At 46.0% G+C, this 24864-nt stretch overlaps 1 protein-coding gene across 1 annotated transcript in view; it reads right to left on the bottom strand.

Annotated features, from left to right (window-relative positions):
- Positions 1–24864, bottom strand: part of SKP1 (S-phase kinase associated protein 1) — a 193258-nt gene that overhangs the window by 159386 nt on the left and 9008 nt on the right. Inside the window, exon 2 of the mRNA XM_069652552.1 lies at positions 22417–22513. Within this exon, the coding sequence (XP_069508653.1) occupies positions 22417–22513 (97 nt within the window). The remainder of the gene's footprint in view (positions 1–22416; positions 22514–24864) is intronic.

The raw sequence follows: 24864 nt of genomic DNA on the forward strand, positions 1-24864 counted from the left end.
TAAGACTTTGTTCAAGAATCTTGAGGTTAAAAAGACGAACTACAAAGTTAAATATTACATTCATGGACCTACTGAGAAGGCTGAATGAGCTTTAAGATTCTAGTCAACAAGTAAGGAAGTCTTGTCTGCTTATCACTTCTCTGGGCATTCTGAAGAGAAGTACCAGGTATGGTCTTAACTATTTTGGTAAAGGATATAGAGTTTTAAGGTTAGTATAGTAACCCATTGAGTAATGAGGTGTATTATAGGTTTGTTTTTAACTACAGGTGAAGAACCAGCTAGTTGATAGCTTCCAGCCTGGTGTTTGTTAATTTGTCCCTTCCCCTTTTCCCCTGGAAGTGACGTAAACTGAGCGGTTATATATATATTATCAGCTCAGAGTGCCACATTTTGGGTGGATTGTCGGGGGTTCAGCAGCTTCCGCAGACACCAGGATCTCAGCCTGACACTGCACAGCTGCTCCTTGACAGGTATTGGTGGCCAGGATTAAGGAACAGGTTAAAGTATACATAGCGGACTTTAACGTGTGAAGAAAACTGGAACACAGCAAAAACCATTAAGAGGCTCCTTTAAGAAAGGCAACTTCGTTTTTTGACATTCAATACCTGGATCATATAGGCCCACTACCAGCAATAAAAAGTACAAACATTCTAGTAATAGTGGTTTCTTGCAGTAGGTTCACCTGAATGATTCCTCAAAAGAAAGCAAACTGCAAATCAGCTATACGGGCACTCAGGGGTGTAGTAGCCATGACACCAACTCAAGGGTTCCATGCCAAAAATGGTCCTGCTTTTGCAGGGCGGGCCACGAGAAAGGCATTAGAGGCTTGAGGATCAGAGCTGAACTCCTAAACCCGTAGGTGAAATGGCCTTATAGGAAGGGCAAACCACTCAATGTTGTGCCCGACTAAGGCATCCTTTCGATGGTGGGGGTGGGGGGTGGTAACTGGGTAGACCATGTGCATCTAGTTAGCACAAGTTTAAATAATTTGCGACGCCAGTCTCTGCAACAGTAAGATGCCATGTAAACTCTTGTTTGAGAGAATGTTTATGCATGCTCTGCACACTTTCCCCAGCCCCCTCACTAAGAGCAACTTCTGGCAACAACGCTGCCGAGGGAATCCCTCCAGTTGGAATCTGCTGAGGCCAGTCCCCAGACCACTCAAAGCAGGAGATTGAAGACTGTTGGGCCTGTCCTGCAGACCAGCAGTACAAGTAATCAGATTGAAAGGTTCCAGAACTGCTGCCCTGCCCGCAATACCACCCAAGAGAGGCACCAGACAAGTTTGTCGGATCACCTGAAAACCACTGCAGATGGTTACCACAATGTTTCCATGCAATCATCCTATTACGGTTGAGGAGATAAAAATGATGATTGGCATGCAAGCCGAGGAAGAATATGCCACTTGACTACAACTCCACAATTCAGGGAGTACTGCAGGTCTGCCAATCTGAAAACAGAAAGCCTTTCTGGTTGTTAACGTAATGAAAGAATGCTCTTAGACTTCCTGAAACTGTTCCGTTATGCTGGCACTTACTTCCTTCTACAGTGGTTGAGCCTCACTATGTTTGTCATCTCACGACTTCGGCCTTTTGAGCAAGGTGTCCACTCCACCTGCAGGCAAAGACGTGGTTCTAAAGAGCTTGAACAGCCAGGAATGCCAGCCTCAATACAAATGTTTCCTCCAACCATGGGTCACGTGTGGATGCCATCATTTAAGATGTTTATTAGCCAAGCAGCAGCAAGTTCACACTTTGTGATTGATTCAGACTGTTTGCACCCAGTAATCCTGTGTCCAAAACATAGAGCACCGTTAAGAACTAGGCTGACATTTGAGCAAAATGCATCGTTTTATGCTTTTGACGATGTTGAGGATCTCCATGAGATGGGGTCCCATGTGGGTTATGTGCATTATTACAATGCCTTTTTACTTGTCAAGCGCAAGCCCATCCTGTGACCCAAATACAATTTCTGGGAACACTGCAGTGTCTTTCCAAACAGATGGAAACTTCCAAGCACAGTTCCCATACATCCCATACATTTCACCAAGACCATACCAAGCAGGGGATTACATGTTTGAAAATCAGTATAAAATTCCCTCCAGAGCCAAAGGGTGCACAGCACAAGAAGGTCGTTTTTGACCTAATATCAAGCATGACTGAACAAACATGACAGGAAACTATCCCTGTAATCTAAATGGCACAGCAAAGGTGTTCACACGTTAGACATGGCATATAGATTCTCACATTTGATGCATTTCTTTTTAAACTACACGCAGTTCCGGACCACTTGCAGTAATAGTAGCTTGAGCTTCTACCCTGACTGGAAGAGGGAAGAAGTTCTGGAGTGTGTCCTAAAGAGAAGAATGCAATAGCACCAAGCATATTACCTACGCATCAGAGAGGCCTGTATCATGGGTAGTTCAAGCACATTAATTCAATAAAAGAAAAGCAGGCAACAGTCTGGGTCCATATGGGGCTTGGAATTTCCATAACACTTCCAACACTAGCTATAGCCATGGGTAAGCTGTGTCAAGGAATGCTTTCGCAGTCATCACCCCGAGTGAGGTGCTACAATCTCTAGATAACTTCAGTGGACAGCTATCATGCAGTCAGCTGCTGTTCAGATGGGCACACAGAGTGGGTGTGTCAGGAGATCAGCTACCTGCACCACCTCCAACCCTAGAGTACCTTGTGAGGTGGGACAAGTGTCAATTACAGGGAAAACTTACACTTGGTCACATGCAATAATGCAAATCCTGCAGACTGACGTGAGGCAGTGCGACTAGGATTTCATGCATCTGATTCTAATGACCAAGCGCTAGAGCAGGGCTTCTATGTGCCAAGGAATCCCATTACAGATTTAGTGGGATTGGTTCAGAGTGACCCGTCTATGATCAGAAGCGACCAAGAAGCCGCAGTAAGTCTCTGTGGTAACATTTTTTGGACACTCAGCAGCGAAATACCAGATTGGAATGCAATTACACAGCCAGAACAAATGCACTTAACTTGAAGGTTGCAATGCGCAAGGCAAGGTCAGGCTCCATGTTCGTATTGCTTAGTGCACTTACGTTTTGCATCAACTGCCTGGGTACAAGGATTGACCAATTGGATTTGATGGTGTGTTAGAGAACACCTTCCATGGTATGTCAGGAACTGCATTCCTGGGTAATGTGCACTTTTAATGACACTTGGAGCTGGGAAGACTATAATATAGTGCCTTATTCACATGCATGTGTAATTTTCAAGTTATGAAATAACACTGTACTCCTTACGTGAATGCAAAGGGTCCACTTGCATGGTCCGCGCGCTTGCAGTGTGTTAGGGAGAAATCTCAAAAATGTGCTAATTCCCTCCACCTTAGAGAGCCCCAGCAACTTTGCTGGATTTTGAGGACTTTTTTTTTTTTTTTTTTTAAACATGGAATGACAAGTGCAAGGACAGCCACCCTGCTGGGCGAGTGACAGCTAGGCTGGAATGAATGGGAGAACTGAATAAAAGGAGAGTCTTTTGGCTTGGAAGGCAGAGTTAACCACTGGACGAAGAAACCGAAGAAGAGCTTGAAGAGGACGCCTGCTGCAACTCCTGCTGCAACTCCTGGACCTTTGGTTTGCCCGGTGAAGCCCTGCTGCACTGCCAAAACGCCAAGTTCGCTTCGAGAGATAAGCCCCTGCAAAGACGACTTCTCCCTTTGAGTTGGTGGGACTAATCAACTCCAAAGTAAGCCACCTGAACACCCATCTCAGAGCTGGTTGAATTTCCTCAGAGTTGCTGGAGGAAACTGTATAGCCAGGGAGAGGGACACCAGATTGTGTGTGTTACTTTTAAGCTGGCCTAAAGCATTCGGAAGATCCTCAGACTCCCACGAAGCAGGACTGACCAAGCCTGAGCCCCCTCAGCAGAGTGCGGCACACCAGAAGCAAGGACAGTCCACCTTGACAGCCAGGAACTGCGTTGCTATTTGCGGTAGCTGAAACGCGAAACAGCCACTGAAAGTGAAGTTTACCGGTTTTGACAGTCCCAGTGCATTGCAGGAGTCCCCAGACATCCTCCCTCTTGTCCCCACAACTGAAGCACAGGAACAATGAGATCTGCGGAGCTGCACGGGAACAGAAGTCATCAGCTGCAGCTTTTCTTCTTTACCAAGGTACTGTAAAATAAGTCAAAGAGAACTCTTAATGTAGAAGAGCTTGTAACTTGCTTGTGGCCTTACATTCGATTCTTCTTTTCATCAAAGACTTCCATTTACTTACCAGAAGTGCTTCATCCTATCCAAGACTTTTGCCCATTGACTTTGCCCATTGAATTGAATGACTCTTCCAAGTATCTGCAATGCTTAGGAATATTTGTGGTCTTGTGTTCTAATAACCTTTTACCAACTTTTAAAGAGTGTTCTGAATGCCAACAGTAAGATATTAATGCCACCAGCACCAGTGTTACTGAAGTCACCGGTGGGTGTAAGTTGCATCTGTGGGCCATCCCAAAAGAGTCTTGTCTGATTCAGAAACTCAAAGTGTACAGTATTGAAGTATATTTGTGTGTTACTATTCTATTGCTCCCTTCTGAAGGCGGCTTAACTTTTTATGCAAGAAACCTTGTGTAAGAGTTTATTTGAATACCTGTAACTGTGAATCTAATGTGTAACCCCACTACTGCTCACCTTTCCCCTCTTGAGATAAGCCTGGCTGCTCAACACGCTACCAAAACTGTAGTACAAGCTTATTAAAAAAAGGTTGGGTTGCCTATACCTGTAGTCATAGTTTGTAGCGTTCCCAGAGGGTACCGTGCCTAACAGAGCCAGTGAATTCCTGCGACAGAACACTAAATGCACACCTCACATGCACCATTTTCATTTTTAATTTCACAGTCAAGTACACAGTTTATCTGGTGCAATTCAACGAGTCCTGTTGCCATGTTGCAATTGGGGTTACAACCATGGTTACTCTGAGTGCACAAGTAAAGTTCTGTGGGGTTTTTCTGAATCCACCCAGGCCATCACAATTCAATTTCTTACACTGGGCCAGTCTCAAGTTAAGACCCTTACAATTTCAAAAATGGAGCTTGCATAGGGCACACCTGCAAAACATGCGTCCAAGAGTTTGCAACTGTGAAGTTTCGACAGTGGTCAAACAGATTGCATCTCTAGACTCCGAAGATATGAAGAAGCCAGCTTGCACTAACTGGCAGAAATACAGTTTTTTCTGTGGTTACGATGGCTGCCACAAAAGCTCTTAGAAAAGGGCTGACCATGCTGGACACATTCAATAAAAGACTGACTTATTCGCCAATTGGTTCGTTGTGTGGACTGCCAATACTTGGACTCTTATGCTTTTGTAGACACTGAACTATGAATGTTTGCAACATGAAGCGCCTCGAAGCAACTTGTTGGTTCTGAGCTGAGCTATGCAGACACCTTAGGTACCAGCAATGTGCTCAATTTCAAATGATTTCATTTTCTCATTGATCGGGAAGAAGTGGACGGTATCAGCCATTGCCAGATGTGTGGTTTGCGCCAAGGAATCGCTTCTCACCAAGAATGTGGGAGTCAGAGTCTCAGCCAGACTTGCATGGATGGCGCTGGACAATCCTTGTGGTTTGAAATAGTAAACCAAGATAAAATGAGACCATAGCAAGGGTCTTTTGAAAAAAGTTACGTGACCCTAAGCATTTAAAAAAACTTCTTGAAAAAAAATAGAGTATAACAAATGGTTGCGTACTAATCTCACTTTGTGTAAAGCGTTTACATGATATGGCATTTATAACTCGCCTATACACAAGTGTTTCAAGGCACGACGAGGCAAGGGAGTGGAACAAAGGGAGGACAGACAACGATCCTTCTAGGCCAGGTGTCATTCAGATCGCGCAAGTGCGTGGGAAGGGGGCAGGGAAAGTGCAGTACATGGGAATAGACAATAAGTACGGCCAGCATGTGGCAAGTGCATGGGTACGTGCCGACATCAGGTGTTTAGGGCTGGTAGGGGGACTGTAGGGATACAGAAACTGTCCCCAGTGCGAGGGTTGCTAGGTGGGCAGTGCAGGAGTGTGACACTGGCAGGGGAGGGACCTGGGCCTAGGGCCCAAGATCAGAGGGTGTCCAGGTAGCTAGTGCAGTTCTGGTTACAGCAAGGTCGTCAGCAGAGAGGAGGAGAAAAAGCAGAAGCAAATAGAAAGGTTTTGAGGTGCTTCCGGAACTGGAGATTGTTCTCCTCAAGTTTAATGGAGGCAGGGAGGCTGTTCCAGAGGGAGGCACCAGCCGAGTAAAGGGATCTACCACCAGTTTGTTGCTTGGAGAAGCGATTGACCCAAAGGGGGTTGGAGGCAGATGAGCAAAGAGCTCGAGAAGGAAGATATTTAGGAAGAGAGTTGAAGGTATTGAGGCCCCAGAAAGCCTTGTGGACGATGCAGAGGGTTTTGAATTTAATCCTTGCAGCCACTGGGAGCAAGTGCAGAGATTTCAGTCCTGAGAGATACGATCCCTGGGCTTCAGACCAAGGACAAGTCTTGCAGTCCTGTTCTGGATGAGTTGCAGAGGGTAGAGAATAGAAGCAAGCAGATTTAAAAAGAGGCTGTTGCAATAGTTCAGCCTCCAGAGCTCGGGAGACTGAGCTACTGGGGGAAGGAGAGGAAAGGAAGAATACCTCAAAGAGATGCAGCTGGTAGTGTGACTGCTTAGAGACGTCAGAGATGTGAGGAGAGAAGGAGAGTGTGGAGTCGAAGATGTTTTTTAGCCTTGCAGTTGGGAGCAGGAAGAGGGCCAAGAGAGGCCGGCCAGAGAGCTACAGGAAAGGATGGAGCAGGTGGGCCGATGAGGAGAATCTCAGTCTTACTGGCATTGAGGCAGAGATCATTAGCGGCATATCGGTCCTGGATAGCAGACAGATGAGGGAAGGAGAGGAGGCCAAAGGTAGCCTGAAAATGAGCTGGGTGTCATCCGCATAGCAGCACTGAAAGTTGGGGCAGAGATCAGCGATGCGGTGGGCAAAGAGTGCCAGGTATTGGTTGAACAGCCTGGGAGAGACACCACAGGTAGAGAAGATGGAGAGAAAGGACCCAAATTGGACCTGGGAGGCAGTCAGCCATGCCAGAGCCTGACCAGTGATACACAGGTTAACACGGAGATGGTTGAGCAGGATGGCATGGTTGTCATTGTCAAATGCTGAAGAGAGATCAAGCAGGATGAGGACGCAAGGGGTGTTTGAGTCAAGATTGGAGAGCAGGTCTTCACGGATGTTCAGGAGAGCTTTTTCCGTGCTTTTGGCAGCTCTGAGGCCAGACTGATGGTCATGAAGACAACCAACAGAATCAGCGTGGAGATTAAGCTGGGAGATAGCCAGTTTCTCCAGGAGCTTGCCCAGGAAGGGAGTGATGGAGATTGGAAGATAGTTAGCCGGGCAGGAGGGGTCAGCAGAGGGTTTAAGAGGGTGCACAAGGGAGTGCTTCAGGGGGTGAAGGGTAGACTCCAGGGGCAAAGGAGTGATTGCAGAAGTCGGCCAGGGCAGGAGCCAGGGAGTCAATGTGGTCCTTGATAGTTGGAGGAACAGAGGGTGAACCTGTTTCGACAAGACTCAGATTGGTCTTGTCTAGAAACCTCGTCTGAGGAGAACAGGGGAAAGGCAGAGAATGAGGGAGGAGAGATGGCTGCAGAAGGGTCAGAGGAAGAGCAGGGAGGAGAGGGAGGTGATTTCCTTCCAGATTTTGAAGAGTTCAGCCGAGTTGTTAGATGCCGCAGAGATGCAGGCTTGGATATGGGCTCTCTTCTTGGTTAGGACCGAGGGCCAGTATTGCCTTTGGAGCATTCGGCAGGCCTGTTTATCAGAGGATGTATGTTAAGCGCACCATCGGCCACCCTGCACTTTCGTTTTAGGGTGAGGAGGTCTGAGTTGTACCAGGAGTTGCACTTGGCTTTGGGCTCCAGGCAGATTGTCATGACAGGGGCAAGGGTATCAGATATAGCAGAGTGGAGTGTGGAGAGGGTTGTGTCAGGGTGAGAGTCAGCAAAAGAGGGAAGGGGGTGAGAAGGTGGCGGCGAAAGCCTCAACTGATAAGCGCTTCATGGGTCGGATGACTGAGGTGGGTGGCAGTGATGGAAGTGGCTTGGTCTGAGGGGTAGGGAGGGTGAGGTGGGAGGAGAGGAGAAAGTGATCACTCCAGGAGGAGTGAGAGGGACAGAAAGGGGAAAGTCTGAGGAGATCAGAACATCCAGAGTGTGCTCTGTAGAGTGAGTTGGGCCAGAGGGGAAAATAGTGAGCGAGAGTCGCAGAGGTCGCGAAAGAGTCCAGAGGGAGGACAGGAGGCATCCAGGTGGATGTCATGGACTCATTTGGAATGAAATAGTGTATAATTAAGACACTAGTGATCTTATGCAGATGTAAAAAATGAATACAATTTGTTGCATTTGAAATGTGGAGAGAACATATGCAATCTATTTACAATCTTTGATAAGAGAAAGTGGTACACCTGTTCTTTGAAACAAAGCAGATTGAGAAAGTGGTAGTCATTCTGACTTTTGCATATATATTGTCCCCATGTAAGACACACACACACACACACACACACACACACCCTCCCCCCCCCCCCCAACGGGAAAAACCCAGTAAAGGCAGTCACTAACGGGTCCAGAGATCCACTTCAAGATGCCAAACAAAAAAAACCAAGACACCTGTGGCCCACAACACTGCGCCCTTGGCCTACGTGGCTACTTCTTAGGAACAATACTTCACCAAGTACATGAAAGAAATTAACAGCGGATCCCAAGGGGCAACACTGCTCAAGCCCAAAAGTTATAGGAAACTATAATGTGCTATGGAGAGGCATAAAAAAAATAAAAAAATAAATAAAAAAAAAGACTAAGGGGGATCCCCTTCACCTTGTGACGGGGACATGAAGTCCAAGCAAACATTCCAGGAGGTTGACATGTCAGAAGATTGATCACAAATATGGAAATCTTACTACTCAAACCCCCCCATCCCTCACTATCTCCCCACCAGCAACACTCACTCCTTATCACTGCCCATTCTCTCTTCTCTCCCCAATCTCTTTCCCTCACTCCTTGCCATCATTCATTCCCAGCAGCCTCCCCACTCTACTTTTCCCACACCAATCCTTCCCTCGGTGTCCCTCCCACCTCTGCCTTGTATCCAGGGCTTCTCTGCAGGCAACCAGGACCCATAAGAAAGTGTGTGCCTAGCCTGTATGCCTGTCGTCACGCTCCGCCTTGTGCAGAACAATATCTGGGTCGTGCCCAAAGTACCGACGGCAATAAGTCTACTTCTCTGCCAGTAACAAATACATTTGATAAAGACTTGGTGCATTCATTGGTGTTTTCACTCCAATGTAGCTGGCCTTTTCTTGCCAGATGAAGGGACCCAGTCCGCCTGCATTCACAACTGACCAGGTCTGTTAATCCCACGGCCCAAAACAGTGGCTCTGCCAAACAGCCTCCCCCATTTTGGCTTGCCTCACAAGTCCACACCATATGTCTCAGATGCAGAGATGAAAACATTGTTGGTTTGTAATGGATTGCAAAAAAACAAGAACGTCTAACCAAAATATCTGTCCCCAAAGCTGCAGCTGCCTGGGAAACCACCAAAAAGCCATTGATGCCAAGCAGCTGCATGAACATATGGCACCTCAAGTATCCAATTCTGGTCAGGGCCAGCTCTCGGCTCAGGGCAACGCCACCTATGGTTTGGTTTTGCAGTAGCAGCTGTTTAATAAGTAGATTTCAAAACTATACCAGACCAGATATAGAAAGCAATTACAACAACAGCGGACTCAAATCCCAATACTCTAACATTAGCACTCCTAGCCAGTCGGCTGGTAGAAGCAGACTGCAGAGCTATAGGAAAATGCAAGGAGGGAGCCAAATTGTGCCTTGTACCATGGTTCTCTTCATTAAATGTTTGCAAAGATGCAAAGTAATGCAACACAGCATTAGGCACACAATCTTGGAACTCACTCCCCTATATTGGCTCCCTTGCAGGCCCCAAAAGGTACACTGCCTAGAATCAACCTCCACCCAAAAGACTGGCTGACCGGTTTTAGAACAAAATGCTCACAAAGCCTTTGGTCACAAACTACTACTAGATCAAGTGGGCGACATCCAATAAAGAACAGAGTTTAACTCTTGAAATTGAAGTAATTGCGGCTCACAGCAGGGACAGATCCCCACAAGAACCCACAATAGGTGCACATGATTCTTATAACATAGCAAACCTCTTGGGCAATGACCTGTACCACTCCTATTTTAGCTGGATACGTCTCAAATGGACTAAAATTACTATCCAACCTCTGGTCTATAAGATTGCTTAGAGAAGTCTATTTAGGAGCCAGGATTGCCAAAGGTCTGCTGAATTAAAACTGTTTGGCAGAAGAGAACCATTGTACCATGGTCTCAGAATGTAAACCACAAGGCAGCACATAACGTGTAATATAAGTGCAAACAAATAGGCCACGAAGGGTAGAATTTAATAAGCAAGTGTTGGGTGCTTATAACCCTGGGGACACTAAAAAGGTGTTATTTTCTCCCTAAAAACATGAGAACATAAAAAGAAAGGCGGGTGAAACGATCATGCCAGATATAAATCTTTGGTACAGACAACAGGCTGCATCAAACCACTCAATCTACCATAAATAGTCACATTCAAATGGCCAATGGACCTGAAAATTGGAGTGTGTCCTTGAACAGCAATATTCCTCTAAACAAGTCGAGTTACCATCAGAATACCACAAACACTACCAGATAAATGTTGACCACAGGGGCATGATTTTTCAAAAGGTACAGTTATCAAAAATCTACTGTATGCTTTTCATTTACGGATCCACCTAAAACAAAAACAGTTAAATAATGAATAGGGGATCATTTCCAATTCAACTTATTTTTGCATGCAAGGACAGGAAAACTACCAAAGGCCTTACAAATTTTACACTAGCCACTCTTGCCCCTCCTTTGCCAAGTAAGTAATTGACGCTCTTCCAAGGGAAACTAACTTCAGACCCATGGTTTATAAAAACATCCAATGGTTTCAAATAAAATGGAGTCGTCTAAACACATTCTGTCAGGACCGGGGGCAAAACACCATCCATCATTGGTTATGCACAAGGTTTTGGTTAAAAGTAACCCAGTGACAATATTCTGTTCCCCGTTTACACCCAACTTTCGTAACCTAGGGTTCACACCGGGTACTGAACCAGGGGCATTTATCCAGTGGCAGCGGGGTAGGTGGCGGAGGATCCGGGACATGTTCCAAAACAATTAGATCTTGTCAAATGTAAAAGCTTTGGGGTAAGTAAACAGGAAAGGCTATGGTACTGTCAGATTCGGATATCAAAGCAGCAGCGGTCTGCCCATTCATTTGAAAAATTACTCACCCCACAAGATGGGGCGAGGGGCCTTATCTCCGTTCTCTATAAAATCCTTGATGACACCACGCTCAAAGCCTTGTGGACATGTATGGTGCAATGCGAGAAATCAATTGGGGAAAGGACTAGGGAAGGCTGGAAGCAGGTACCTGACTAGTAAAGGAATCCCAACTCCAGGGGGGAGGGGGGGATTGGGGCATGGGTACATGATTGAATATTTGGCAATGTCCCAAGATTGTGTTTTGGTGGTGGGGGTGGGAGGGGAGGCTCAAAAGCTAGTCTTTGGGGGGTGTGGGGGGGGGGGGAGATGCCGAAGTGCACCCTGGAAGTAGTAATCTTGGGATTGGAGAGTGGGGGTGCCTAGAGGCCGATGGAAAGCCCAACTGGTGCCAACGCTGGCAGCGTTAAGTGCGGGATTTTGTGGCAATGGAACGGCCAATGTACGCCATGAACTATATAGACAGCCTCATTTTGCAAAAGACCAGGGGGGATAGCTTGACTTTTTTTTAAAAGTCAAGATTACAGAATTCAGTGGTGCCCCTAGAGTATGAAACTCTTGGACCTCAATTAGTCCATAGGAGCAGGGTAGGGCAATCCCAGATATGGGCTGCACATTTAACCTGGGGAGGCGAGGGGGGTTGGGTGGTAAAGGAGCAGAGGCAATGTTTTGATGTTTGTTTATTTTTCATTGAAAATAAAAGACATTTAAAAAAAAAAATGTAAAAACTAATCCAGTGACAAACCATGATGACCAACCCCCACCTGCATGACAATGGATGTATGGGAAATGGAGGAACATGTGGATTCAGACCCCATTGTGTCACAAAGGATGCAAGATATTTCATGCAGTTCCAAGTCTCCTTTCAACAATGATATGTGCCAGTCTTTCAGTTGCACATTTTAAAAAAAAGAAGGATTCAAGCAGTGCAGAGCAGTTTCACTACAGCTCAAAACCTGGACATAGGTGAGAAAATGTATTCTTCAATCTTTAGGTTTAACTTGTTAACATGGCTCGAGGAAGGAAATCTTACATTGTAAGGTTATTTCTTCACTAGCACAAAGCAGTTATTTGCAATGCATTTTAAAGTAGTTGTGCTATATCCTAAGGTATACATTTCAAGTTGCAAGCTACTAGCCAGCATAACTTTTTTTTGTTATTCATTTTTAAACGCTTTCCTCCCATTTATATCATATACCAAACTTAAAGCACCAGAGTGGAGTACAAACGATTACACAAATAAAAACTATTCATTGAAAGCAGTCATGCTAGGTTATTCACCAGAACTGGGCATGACAGACATGTGCACAAACAGCTTTTGCAAACATACATTTTACTACACCTCAACCACATACACCCAGCCATCAACAATCCTTACCTTGAGGGGCGTGGCTAGCTGCGAGACGTAGGTCTCTCCGGCTCCCGCGACCGCAATACACATCCTGGCAAAAATCGCCCGATTCCTGATATAATAGGAGCTAAAAAACACTTCGGACGAGTGTCGGACACCCTTGGGCACAAACGGGGTGAAGGACAATGAAAACCGCGCTTCATTCCCGGAGCGGTGGGCACGAGAAGGAGCACCAACCAGCCCACAAGATGGTCGCCTGCGCACGCAGACGAACGCTCCCAAGTTGAGAAGCGAGGCCGCGCTGCAACGGGGCACTGTCCGTTACCAGTGCCTGCTGAGCGCGGCGGGAGAAGAGCATGGTCCCCGTGGGGGCTCCGGCGGTGCCCTGACTACTGGGCGGACCTTGGCAGGCCCGCCGCAGCTCGTATCCACCGGAGTGGGACGCCCTGGGCCCCGGTGGTGGTGCCGGCATCCAAGGACAGAACGTACATCCCCAGGCGGCACTACGAGTGAAATGAGCCCGAGTGCTGCCGGTGGGGAAGGAAACACCGGCTTGTAAACAGAGCACTGGTGAGTGTCCCCCCTGATGAGACTGCCCCTCCTGTGGCAGCGACGAGCGGTGTCCAGACAAATGGTCGACTTAAAACTGGTCGAAAATTATTTGGTCGAATCACATTTTGGTCGTGATTATTATTTTTGGTCGAAATGTAATACAATACATAAATTCAAGAAATGCAAACTTACTTTATTTGTGTATTATTTAAATTTTTAATATTTTCCTTTTTTACATTAATGCTGCTAAATATACTTTTTTTGTAAACATTGTATAGTTAAACCATTTAAATAATTATATAATTCAAACGTTTTATAAACCAAATAAGTTATACGTGTAGGTGGCGCTATTTGATCATTTATCAATACTATTGTAAATAGAACTTGTTCATAGTTTGTTACGCATGATGTCTTACGTTCGCGACGTAGACGCCATTTTAGAAGTTCCTTCGTCCTGGTTGGAGACCTGTTGCTCGCGCTCCGGACCGGTTCATGGATTTTTTTTTTTTTAATTTTCCATGGAGTTTGCATTGGTTTTTTCTTCTGTTGGATGTGTTTTTTTTGCGCGGATCATCTTTTGGAATGGTTTTTTTTAATGGATCTGATTTTATTTTCGCAATGGATGTTTTTTTTTTTTTTAACACGTGGATTGCTCCGTTTCCTTGGATTTTTCATTGGATTTGCACTTTCTGGATGTTTTTTCCCTGGATCGTTTCGTGGATGGATGTTTCAACGGACTTGATGGATTTTCTTTCGGATTTCTACTTTCTGGATCTATTTTTCACTGGATTTTGTTGCGGATGGCCTTTTAACTGGATTGTTTTTTTTTTCCAATCATTGATGGATTTTCGGACGAACATCTCATTTGGAGTTGGTTTACTATACTTTTGGAATGGTTTTCGTGCATGCAGCCAGCATTCCATGTTTGGTGAGTTATTTTTATTTACTTCTAACATTTCAAATTGATTGCTATTGTTTCAAGGTACTGTATTGGCTCTGTATTTTCAAATGTATGCACTATGCTTGCGATTCTTTCTTCATGGTCTCTGTATTTTCTTTTTGCCATTGGTCGGTTTTCGAGTGACAATGTTTGGGACAGCTTGATTTCTTGTCTATTTTGTTCATTTTTCAGACTTTTAAGGAAGTGCCATAAGGTTGGATTATTTGAACTGAATTCCTTGTTTATTTTACTGTGCCAACCTTCCTGTACGTTGTTTGTTCTTGGGTATTTTTTAATTACTGATGTGTAACAATTCCATATTTTAATCTCATATTTCCCTTTTCTTCGGGTTCCATGTCTCGCTAGTTGCCCAATCCATGTGTTTTCCATGTAGTCAAGTAAAGTGCTTAATTGTTCTTCATGATTAGTATAGTAATTAGATGCAATCAAAGTATCATAATATGTAGTAACCGTGTCCTCTTTTACAAATGCTAAAGCGTATAATCGTTTGATTTGGTGCTGAAATTCGGTATCCTCTATGTATAATGCTCGTAATCCTAATTTTTGAATTCTTCTCCAAGTGATTGACCAAAATGAAAAAACCTTGAATATGCGTTTCAGGATAAATTTTGAAAATGCGGTCATTTGTCCCAGTTCAAAGTCCATGATTATAGTTTGTTTTTTTTTCCAGGCAATGATTCTTGTATTATTTTATATATACAGCTGTACATTTCTTCTGTTTTTCCTGGCATTAAAACGTAGATTAGAGGTGTAACTGTTTCATTTACTGTGCTGTGAACGCTATAAAACTGTTGAAACGGTGTAGGACAGGTTTTGAATGTAGCATCTCCATGCCAACTGTTTGAATTCCCTAAATGCGCTATGTTTTGGAAAGTTGTAAAAATTAACATTTTTTCCTTCATTTCTAAATATTTCCATAGAAAACGCTCTCCCTTTTCTGTTATCTGTAATCTCCGGTATAACCATATTTTCATAGCTTACTGGTGCCATGGGTAAGTTTTTTCTGTTTTAGGCGATTTATATTTCGTTTTACAGTAGTCGTGTTTGGCATCTGTGCCGTTATATGTAGCGGTAAACTTTCATATGCCTTTTCGACCTGAGAAGTCGATGCTTCATTCGTATTTTTCTCTACATTTTCTTTTAATGCGCTAAGTGTTTTCTTTATGAAAACCGTCGTATTGTCCGGCATGTGGTTATGTTCGCAGGTTAAACGTATGTTTTCACCTTCCGTTATTGCCCTTCCTTTGCAATTATTTTTGGTGTACTCTTTACACTTCCAATAGTTTCTCTTGTTTTGTGCATTCTTTATTGTATATGTAGCCGTCATACGCTAATTGCGCTGCGCCCCTTTGGGATTTTATGAATTCCATTTTTTTCTATCAATCAGTATCTGAAATAGCAAAATTATAAAATGAATCTAACCAATTCACTTGTATTTTGGGTAAACGAGTGTAGTTTTAGGTTTATTACTTCAAAAATGCAAAATGGAACATACATGCTGAAAAAAAAAAACGTTCGATCACCAATTCTATTTTTGGGAGGTTTCGTATTTCTATAAAAAAAAAAATAAAAAAAAATAAAAAAGGGGGTTGGGGGGACCCCCCCCCCCCCCCCATTAGGAATATAAAAATGTGTGAACCAAACTGTAATGTGCTTATTTAGTCTGTGTAACGCACCGTTGTTTTAGTCACGTATACGCTTTACACTTGCGTGTTCTGATCAGATGCTCCCTCTGTCACTTTCCTGACGTAGTGACAGTTTATTTTTAACCGTCATCTGTGATTACTGGTGTCATACGAGGTGCTTTACTCTACTATTCATTTCCTGTGACTTTATGTCAATGGTCATCTCTATCTGCCGCCATTCTCTTTCATTATTATTCATTGATTTGTCGACCATTTCACTTCGACCAGTTGGATTGACCGGTTTACATTGTGTATATTGGATGTCGACCATTTGTTTTTCGACCATTTTCATTCGACCATTTGTTTGACGAAATGTCTGGAAACACCGGCTTGTAAACAGAGCACTGGTGAGTGTACCCCTGATGACTCGCAGGCATCCAAAGAGAAGCAACGCATACATGGCCTCAGGAGCGAGACCTGGAGGCCTGCTGTGGGACGAGCGTTCGCCTCAGGCGTGTGCCGGGGGGGGGCGGTGGAGGACAGCTGTGGCTTTGCGGGCGCGGGAGGGACCCGCCAACAGCCTGACCCTGTAAAAGCCTGGAAGAAAGCAGCATACACAGCCCCGGGAGCGGGACTAGGCGGTGGCAATCGAAGCACTACCAGCTCGATAAAGGTAGGGAGACCAGAGCTCCGCAGCAGGCCTCCCCAGGCAGGTGTGGCCCAGACCCAAGGAAACAAGGTGGTCAGGCCCTGGGGGAGGTGGTGGGCCTGAGCAGCCACCTGACAGGCCCAACATCCACACCAGCCCATACAACTTGAGCTGCGGGCAGACCTAGCAGGGCGGCTGCAGCCCCACGTATTTGGCCGTGAAGTGGCAGTACACCTCCTGGGGCAGACCTACAGGACACTGACAACCAGCACAACACCAAGTCCTCACAGGTCACAGTACAAACATACATCATTCCAACCCCCGAAGGCACCAGTAAAAGTGGATTAAGATCAGGGTGAAGCACCTAAAGCACAATGACGAGGAAACCAACCCAAAGAAGAGCCTGCTGGTGTTGGGCGGGACAAGTGGACCTTAACTAGATCCCACTCCAGAGGTCCCCGATTGCAATCCCGGCGCCTACAGAGTACGAAAAGTGCGCGGCCGAAACACAGCTAGCCAGCTACCGCAAAGGGTCCACCACGCAAAAACCACAGGCACATAGCGAAATTGGAACCATGGGGAAATACAAACCTAGAACTGGACCAAAACACCATCCCCACCCCCCCCCCCCCCCATACCCCAGCACAAGCTCCTGACCTCCACTCGCTATCCTCGGAAGAGATGGAAACAGACCAGGTAATCTCCCTCAAGGACATAATGGCCGCCATAGCCGACTCCTGCACATCAATGGAACAGAAAATGTATGGGATTTGTGTACCTCCTCAGGCACGATCTCCAAAAACTAACTACACGCACTGGTGAAGCTGAACATCGCATCTCCAATGCAGAGGATGGGATACACAATATGCAGCAGCAGCTCCAGAACATCACAGCCAAACTAAAGGTGCTAGAGGACAGAATCGAAGATGGAGAAGGTAGATCTAGACGCAACAACGTGTGTACACTCGGCATACCCGAGAAGGCCGAAGGCTCCTGCATTGAGCTTTTGTTTTTTAGAAAAATGGCTCACCGACCTGTTCGAACCAGACACTTTCTCCAAGTTCTTCTCTATAGAGGTCACACAGAGTACCTACAGGCAGATCGGCGCCCGGGGCACCCCCCACACACAGTAATAGCCAAGCTTCTAAACTACAGGAACCGAGATGCTGTACTGCAACATGCACGCTCCAAGAGCTCCATCACGTTCAATGGCTCCAAAGTTGCCTCCCCCCCTGACTATACTAGGGAAGTGCAGAAAGCGAGGCAATCCTATGACCACCAACTACAAACAATGGGAGTGAAATATGGTCTGCTCTTCCCCGCACAGCTCAAGATCTACCACAAAGGAACTACAGTCCACGTCAATGACCCCAAAGATGCATGGCGCTGGGCTGAACAAGACAGATTGTGACTGGTCGACCTCCCATGACAATAGGGGAAGGAATTGTAGACCACCGCCTGACCAACGGCGAGCAGCCCAACAGCCACCAGCACAAGACCCACCGGAAGACCTAGGGGGTTGACCACTGCCTCAATGTCCAATAAAAGCCAGAGACTCGAGGCATACAAGTTGAATTACTGAACCATCTGCAGTACACCTTCACACCCAACAAAAGGCAATACACACTTGCTTGATGCTGTCGCAGGAATGCCCCACGCACGCAAGTCAAGGGGGCCCCCTGATAATTAGACAAACTCCACGTTATCACGAGTGGTAGCTCCCTCTAGACATACCTCTCGAGGGGAGACTGCCTTCTCCTTAAGTTCCAGTTAGTCTTATGTAAGCTGTCCGGTTGACAACTCACAAGTTAATGTTCGGGCGACCGATGCTTCTAGTTGGGAGGAGTATGGGGTGGAGGGTTATGGGCCTATTATGGTTAGTTAAGACAGGGACCAAGCAAGCACGAAACATACCAAAATCGAACATGAGGGCAGCAACACATGAAAGCAAAGTGGCCCGGCGTCTAGCGTCCTCACCAGCAGCACATACATCTTTAACTATAGGTAAACATGGCATCACGTAACTCAACACCGACTTGGCCAGATCGCTCAAACTCATGACATGGAACGGTAACAGCCTTCGCAATGCGATCAAGCGCCGACTGGTAAGACAATACCTGAACAGACATGCACCAGATGTGGTCTCTGTCCGAAACGCACCTCGCGGGCACGGAGTGTACCCTATTTAAAACACACAAATTACAGACTTGCATTCCATGCTGGCTTCACAATGAGCTCACGAGGCGTCATGATACTCCTACATAAAAATCCCCCCTTCCACCTGAATAGTTACCCAAGACACCGGAGGCAGATACATATACGCGACGGGCACGCTATGGGAGCAGTCCATCACACTATTAGCTATCTATGCACCACCCACCCTACTAATGCCACTACTAACTGACATTTCCCCCCTGATCACAAACGTCACTTCCAACATAACCATAATAGGAGGGGACTTTAATGAAGCCATGGACACAACCCTAGATCGCTCACACCTTTGCAATAGGAACCCCAGCATACCCACCAAACTTGCCACATTCACAAATGCCCTAGACCCGTGTGATGTATGGAGACCTTCATCCCAGCACCAGGGAATACTCCTTCCACGCCTCACTCTCCGACTACTTCCTCCTTTCAGTAACTGACTTACACAAAGCATGAGAAGCATACCAGCTCCCCAGAGGCATCTCCGACCATTCCCACTGGTGCTAAAAATTACAACGCTTAGACCGACCCCCCCCTGCCCTGCTGGTGCCTGAACAACTACTACCTAGGCAACCCTGACCTGGTGGACAAGCTCCAAGAGACAACCAAATCATATTTCGAGCTGAATGCAGAGTCTGCATCAGACCCGAGTCACTTTGGTAGGCCTACAAAGCAGTACTGAAGGGTGAACTCCATGGACGACTGCACACAGAAAACACATCTACTCAAGGTACATGAAGCAGAACAGGTAAAGCGGGCAGAAGAAGCACACAACCCAAGACACGCCTGGTACGAACCGAGCCCTACTCCTAGCACAAAAACAACTGCAAAACATAGCACTAGATAACGCCAGACACACACATGGCAATGCGGGCACGAATATATGAAACGGGCGACAAAGCCGACAAGACGCTGGCATGGCTGGAGCGCAGGGATGTGGCCATGTCCGACAGCTAACGACGGAGGGCACAAACCCTCTAATATCAGATCGAGACATAGCACAGGGCTTTGCAGCCTACTACGCTGAACTTTTACAAGGCCGCCCCCCCCAATCACCTGTGCAAACACTGCAATTATAGAGGAAATTAATCTCCCCACTTGAACGCAGCACAAGAGTTGCTAGAGAGACATCACAGAGGAGGAGGAGGTGGTGACCGCCATGTCTGGCCTCCAAGCTGGCAAAGCCCCAGGTCCGAATGGCTTCCCGATCAAGCTGTGGCATAAGGTGGGAACCAACAAATTGCCCCACACCTACTGCAAACGTACCAATATGCGAAGACACAGAGCACCCTATCACCAGACTTAAGAAAAGCCACAATAGTATTACCCAAACCGGACAAACCCCCTGAAAGCTGCAGCTCATACAGACCTATTTCACTTATAAACAGCGAAACCAAAATACTAGCAAAGATACTGGCGGACAGATTGCAGTTATCCCCTCCCTGGTCCACCCTGACCAATGCGGCTTCATGCCCCAGAGATCGACATGCATGAACCTTTATAGACTGCATTCAGCCCTGGAAAGAGCTGACAGTATACAAGGCCCACTGGCCTTATTAGCAATAGACTTTGAAAAGGCCTTCGACTCGGTCCAATGGGAGGCTATCTGGGACATAATGAGGCGCATGGGCATCGGTGCAAACTTCATGAGCTCGGTGCAACTACTATACAACTGCCCTACTGCCAGAACCAAGGTCAATGGCTGGCAATCGGACCCCTTCAGACTGGGCAGAGGCACAAGGCAGGGCTGCCCACTATCAGCCATGATCTTTGCAATTGGTATTGAACCCTTGGCTATTCTCCTACGGAACACACCACTATGGGAGGGATTCCGCTGGTCAGAAACATGGGAGGACAGAGTTTGTCTACGCAGATTACCTACTCATCTACTGGAAAGATCCAAGTAACTCCTGCCACAGGGTCACACAAATGCTGAAGAGATACAGAGCCTTCAGTGGTCTACGCATCAACTGGCTTTTTCCACTTTGTTTCCCTTAGGCAGCATAACAGCCACAGTCCCCGCAGACTGCCCCTACCAAATTGTGACAGAACAATTCAAATACCTCGGTGTAATAATTACAAAGCACCAGACTATGCAGCATTGAAACTCCACCCCATTGTGACAAGATTCGCAGAGGACACTCACCACTGGATCTCTCTGCCACTAACCCCATTCAAAATGATCGCCCACCCCAAATTTCTGTACATCCTGCAAAACGCACCGCTGCACGTCCCACATCATGTATTTCTCAAAATTGATTCCATCCTTTGGAAATTACTTTGGTGCGGGGGCCACCCACGGATAGCTCTCTCCACACTCCAGAGGTCTATCTGGGAGGGCGGGATAGGGATGCCCAGGCTGCAAACTTATTACTGGGCTGGCCAGATGGCAGTGGTGAACGATATACTTCATGGGGATAGGAACCTACCACACATCAGGAGGATCAACACCAACGGCATAACACCCATGGAACTCCTGTACTGCAGCCTGGGTCGTACATTAGCTCCTGTTATGGAAACACATATCGGGCGAATCTGGACGGAAGCACATCGACATGTGGGGTGGGAAGCAAAACACTGGCCCAACCCCTGTGGAACAACAGCCTTCTCCCCGAAATACAGAAGCTGCCCAAATGGCCCACATGGACCCAGCTTGGAATCACCAGAGTCGGAGATGTGATGTGGGAGAAACTGGCCCTGTTTGAAACATTGCACACAGAGTTCGCCCTCCCAGTTGCCGAGATGTATCATTACATTCAATTGAAACATGCACTGCATACCCACCGACAGATCATTAGAGACATACCGGAGTGCACCCCGCTAGAGTGCAACATAGTCCAGGACCAGATAAAACAAAATTCTTGGCCACGCCTGAACTGACCAGCCTGAAAGCCAAATGGGAACAGGACGTGGGACCAATACAATCGGAAGACTGGAACGAGGCGCTGATGTAGCCCCGGGAAGCAACCATCTTGTAGAAACTCCGTCTGGTCCAACTGAAGATCCTGCAACGCATATATTATCCAAGGGTGGCACTCTACCGATGGGGTAAAGCCTCATACCCGAGATGTCTACGCTGCAAACGCGAGGAAGGAACATTCTTCCATATCCTATGGGAATGCGACAAGATACAGCAGGTATGGTGGAAATGCTGCGATAAACTGTCCAGAGTCTTATGTAAACCGATACATAGGGGACCTAAACAGCTCCTATTGATGGTGGGGCGGGGGATTTCTGACGAATGTGATCTGTCCCGATATGAAAAACTGCTCCAGTCAACCGCTACAGCGGTACTCAGAAGGAACATTGCGCAGCTATGGGGATCGGAGAGCATGCCAAGTAACGACCAATGGGTCATGGACGTGGACATTTGTGCAATAATGGAACGCAGGGTGTACGCGGCGAGGGGATGCCCACAAAAAGCGAGCAAAATATGGCAGAGATGGAAGGACGACAATTGAAACCCCCACGTGACGACACGTGTATTGGATGGGCTGGGTGGCACCGGGCCCGATATACATTTTGTTTCATGTGTTCCCTCGCTAAAGACTTGGTCTGAGGAGCTGTGGCCCCATTTCCATTTCCTTTCCCTTGGTTGTTTTCCCTCTTACGTTTCCTTTGCCTCCCTGTAAGGCAAAGTGTTAATTGCGATGTTAATGCATGTTTAAAATCAAATAAAGTTTTTGATTAAAAAAAAAAAAACAATCCTTACCTTCCAACATGGTTTTGATTGTTACAGACTGCTTTGCAATTTCAACATCGACTTCAAATATTTCCCCATCAGAACTTTGTAGTTTAATACATGGCATCTACAAATAACAAAACAATTGTTAAGCCATAAAGTCCTCGTTTCTCTTCATAGGAGGTTTTTTATATGAATGATAGCAAAGGTGCAGTGCTCTGGGTCGTTAAGTTACAACTCTACTAATTCAGAAAGCAATTGGCTTAGTTTTACCCCAAAAAAACGATTATCCCCTGTAAATATCAGAAAATGCCTATGCAGATTGCAGTGTTCCATATAGGATTTTGAAGTGGGAGTGTTTTGCTTCCTATTGATTTTTATGTAAGTAAAAACGTGACTCAGTTCCCAATTGGAATATTTTATTTAGAAAAAAATAAACACAAATATGTAACAACTGCTTGCAAAGCATTTGAGAGAAACACTTTTTTTGCACCAAGTTATTCATGCAGAGTTAAAGATAAATTGGACCTTTTCCATAATTCTAGTAGTTTCTTCATGCGATACTACTGGTCCAAACACATCAATGGATCGGTCTGGGAGAAAGCGGGGGAACAAGCTCCTATGTGTCCATTCTCTACTGGGAGTATTTTTACTCACCATTTTTATTTTTAGGGATTAAAAGTGGCCCATAAACCCCTTATCTGTAGAGCTTTGTGTGTCCTAAATCAAAGGAATTACATAAGTGCAAGAATTACATAAGTGCAAGTCACAACAATCGCCTATACCTCCCACACACACAAAAACATCTACCGGTCCAAGAGGGTCGTTTGAGATATTCAGTAGACCATGAACAGTGGCAATTAAATTCCAGCCGAGTTGGTTTTAAAACAAAAAATACGCTACTAGAATGCTTATAAACAAACATCAATACAACACAATCAAACACGTTTCATACTGATAGAATACCTGTTTTCTGGTAGTCTATTCACCTTCCCCCAGGGTGAACAACCAAACCATTTGCTCGCAACATCAACCTCAACCAGATATGGACAATAAAAAGGCATGTGGTGGTATGTCCCTGGCTTTATCCTCCACAATACGCACTGGCGACTAATGGCACAATGGGATGCAAGTAGCTTTAATGGGAAGAGCTGAAAAATGTCTGCATACTAGGAATGTCAACAGGTGTGTATTAACGTTTGGTGTGGTCATCCTAAAAATGATATTTTTTTAAAATTACAGTCACCCTCCCCACACTTTGTGAGGGACAGACTAATCAGGCATAGCCATCCTGCTCCACAACAAAGTGGAGTAGAAACCCTACTTTTTACCTCACGAGATAACCCCCCCCCCCGCACCACCTGTGTAATTTCTGCTGGCTTGTCTGGGTTTTGACACTGGTTATCCAACTAGCAAAATTCAATACAACATATATCAGTAGTGTGGCTCTGCGTTTTCTGCCTTAAGAGTCCTTATGACGCCTAAGACAGGTGTATTCCCAGTTTCACAGAGAAGGTAGCCCTTCTATTACTCATATGGCTTGGCTAGGCTGGCGGTGGCTTTAGTCTATCACAGGGTGAAAGCCATGTTAGCTGACCGATTCGATCTGAACCCCCTGCATTCACCAAAGTTGAGGTTGCCTGAACACCTGAGGGGAGGGGGGAAAAAAAAAGAATTAAAAAAAATGTTTATATAACTATCCCCTGACCCTGTGTGTGCGCGCGTGTGAAGTGCCATCTAGGACCACTGAATGACTAACCCCGCACTGGTGGCTGTAGAGGTCTAGTATGGATGAATTCCTTTGCTGGATCCTTCCAGAATACATGGGTTTATTTGGATGGATGGTCCACCACTGGCTGAAGACCGTGGAAGGAAATTGTGTGTGCAATTGAATGAGGTGTTCACTCAGTGCATCCTGAGAGGGGATGTAAGCAGATGCCCTTAGCCACTCTGTATAGTGCTGCAACTCAGTACCTGCATTCCTGAAAAGTGTGCTGCTTGATCCAGCATCCTTGAATGATGCACCAAATCCAGAAGCAAACCTTTGCCACTCTAGAAGACTCGGACTGTGGCGCTCCTTCCTGCTGATCCAGTGGGAACAACTGGATCACAGCTCCAGGACCCAGTCTCATATCCAGATCCAGGATTGGGAGGCAATTGTCTGCCTGCCCGGACACATGGGACTGCCGAACTCCACACTTTATTTACACATTTGTTTCAGCGTGCAAAGCCTATGGGCATCTAGGCACTAGTTGTAGAAGGGTGTACAAAAGTCAGCGGGGGGGCAGGGAAAGGGGAAGGTGGTCAGTTGTACCGCATTGTTTTGATGTGCCTTCTGAACATGTTGTACAATGGTTTCGATCTCAGGTGCAACAGCAGCTTGTTCCAAAACTTGGAACAGCCTTCCAAGAGCCATTCGAGAACATAAAACTGAATGCATCCCAAAAGGTTTTGAAGACCTATTTTGATAATTGGAAC

This window comes from Ambystoma mexicanum, chromosome 3p (assembly GCF_040938575.1).
Source record: "Ambystoma mexicanum isolate Mex_15411 chromosome 3p, UKY_AmexF1_1, whole genome shotgun sequence".
Taxonomy (NCBI): Eukaryota; Metazoa; Chordata; class Amphibia; order Caudata; family Ambystomatidae; genus Ambystoma; species Ambystoma mexicanum.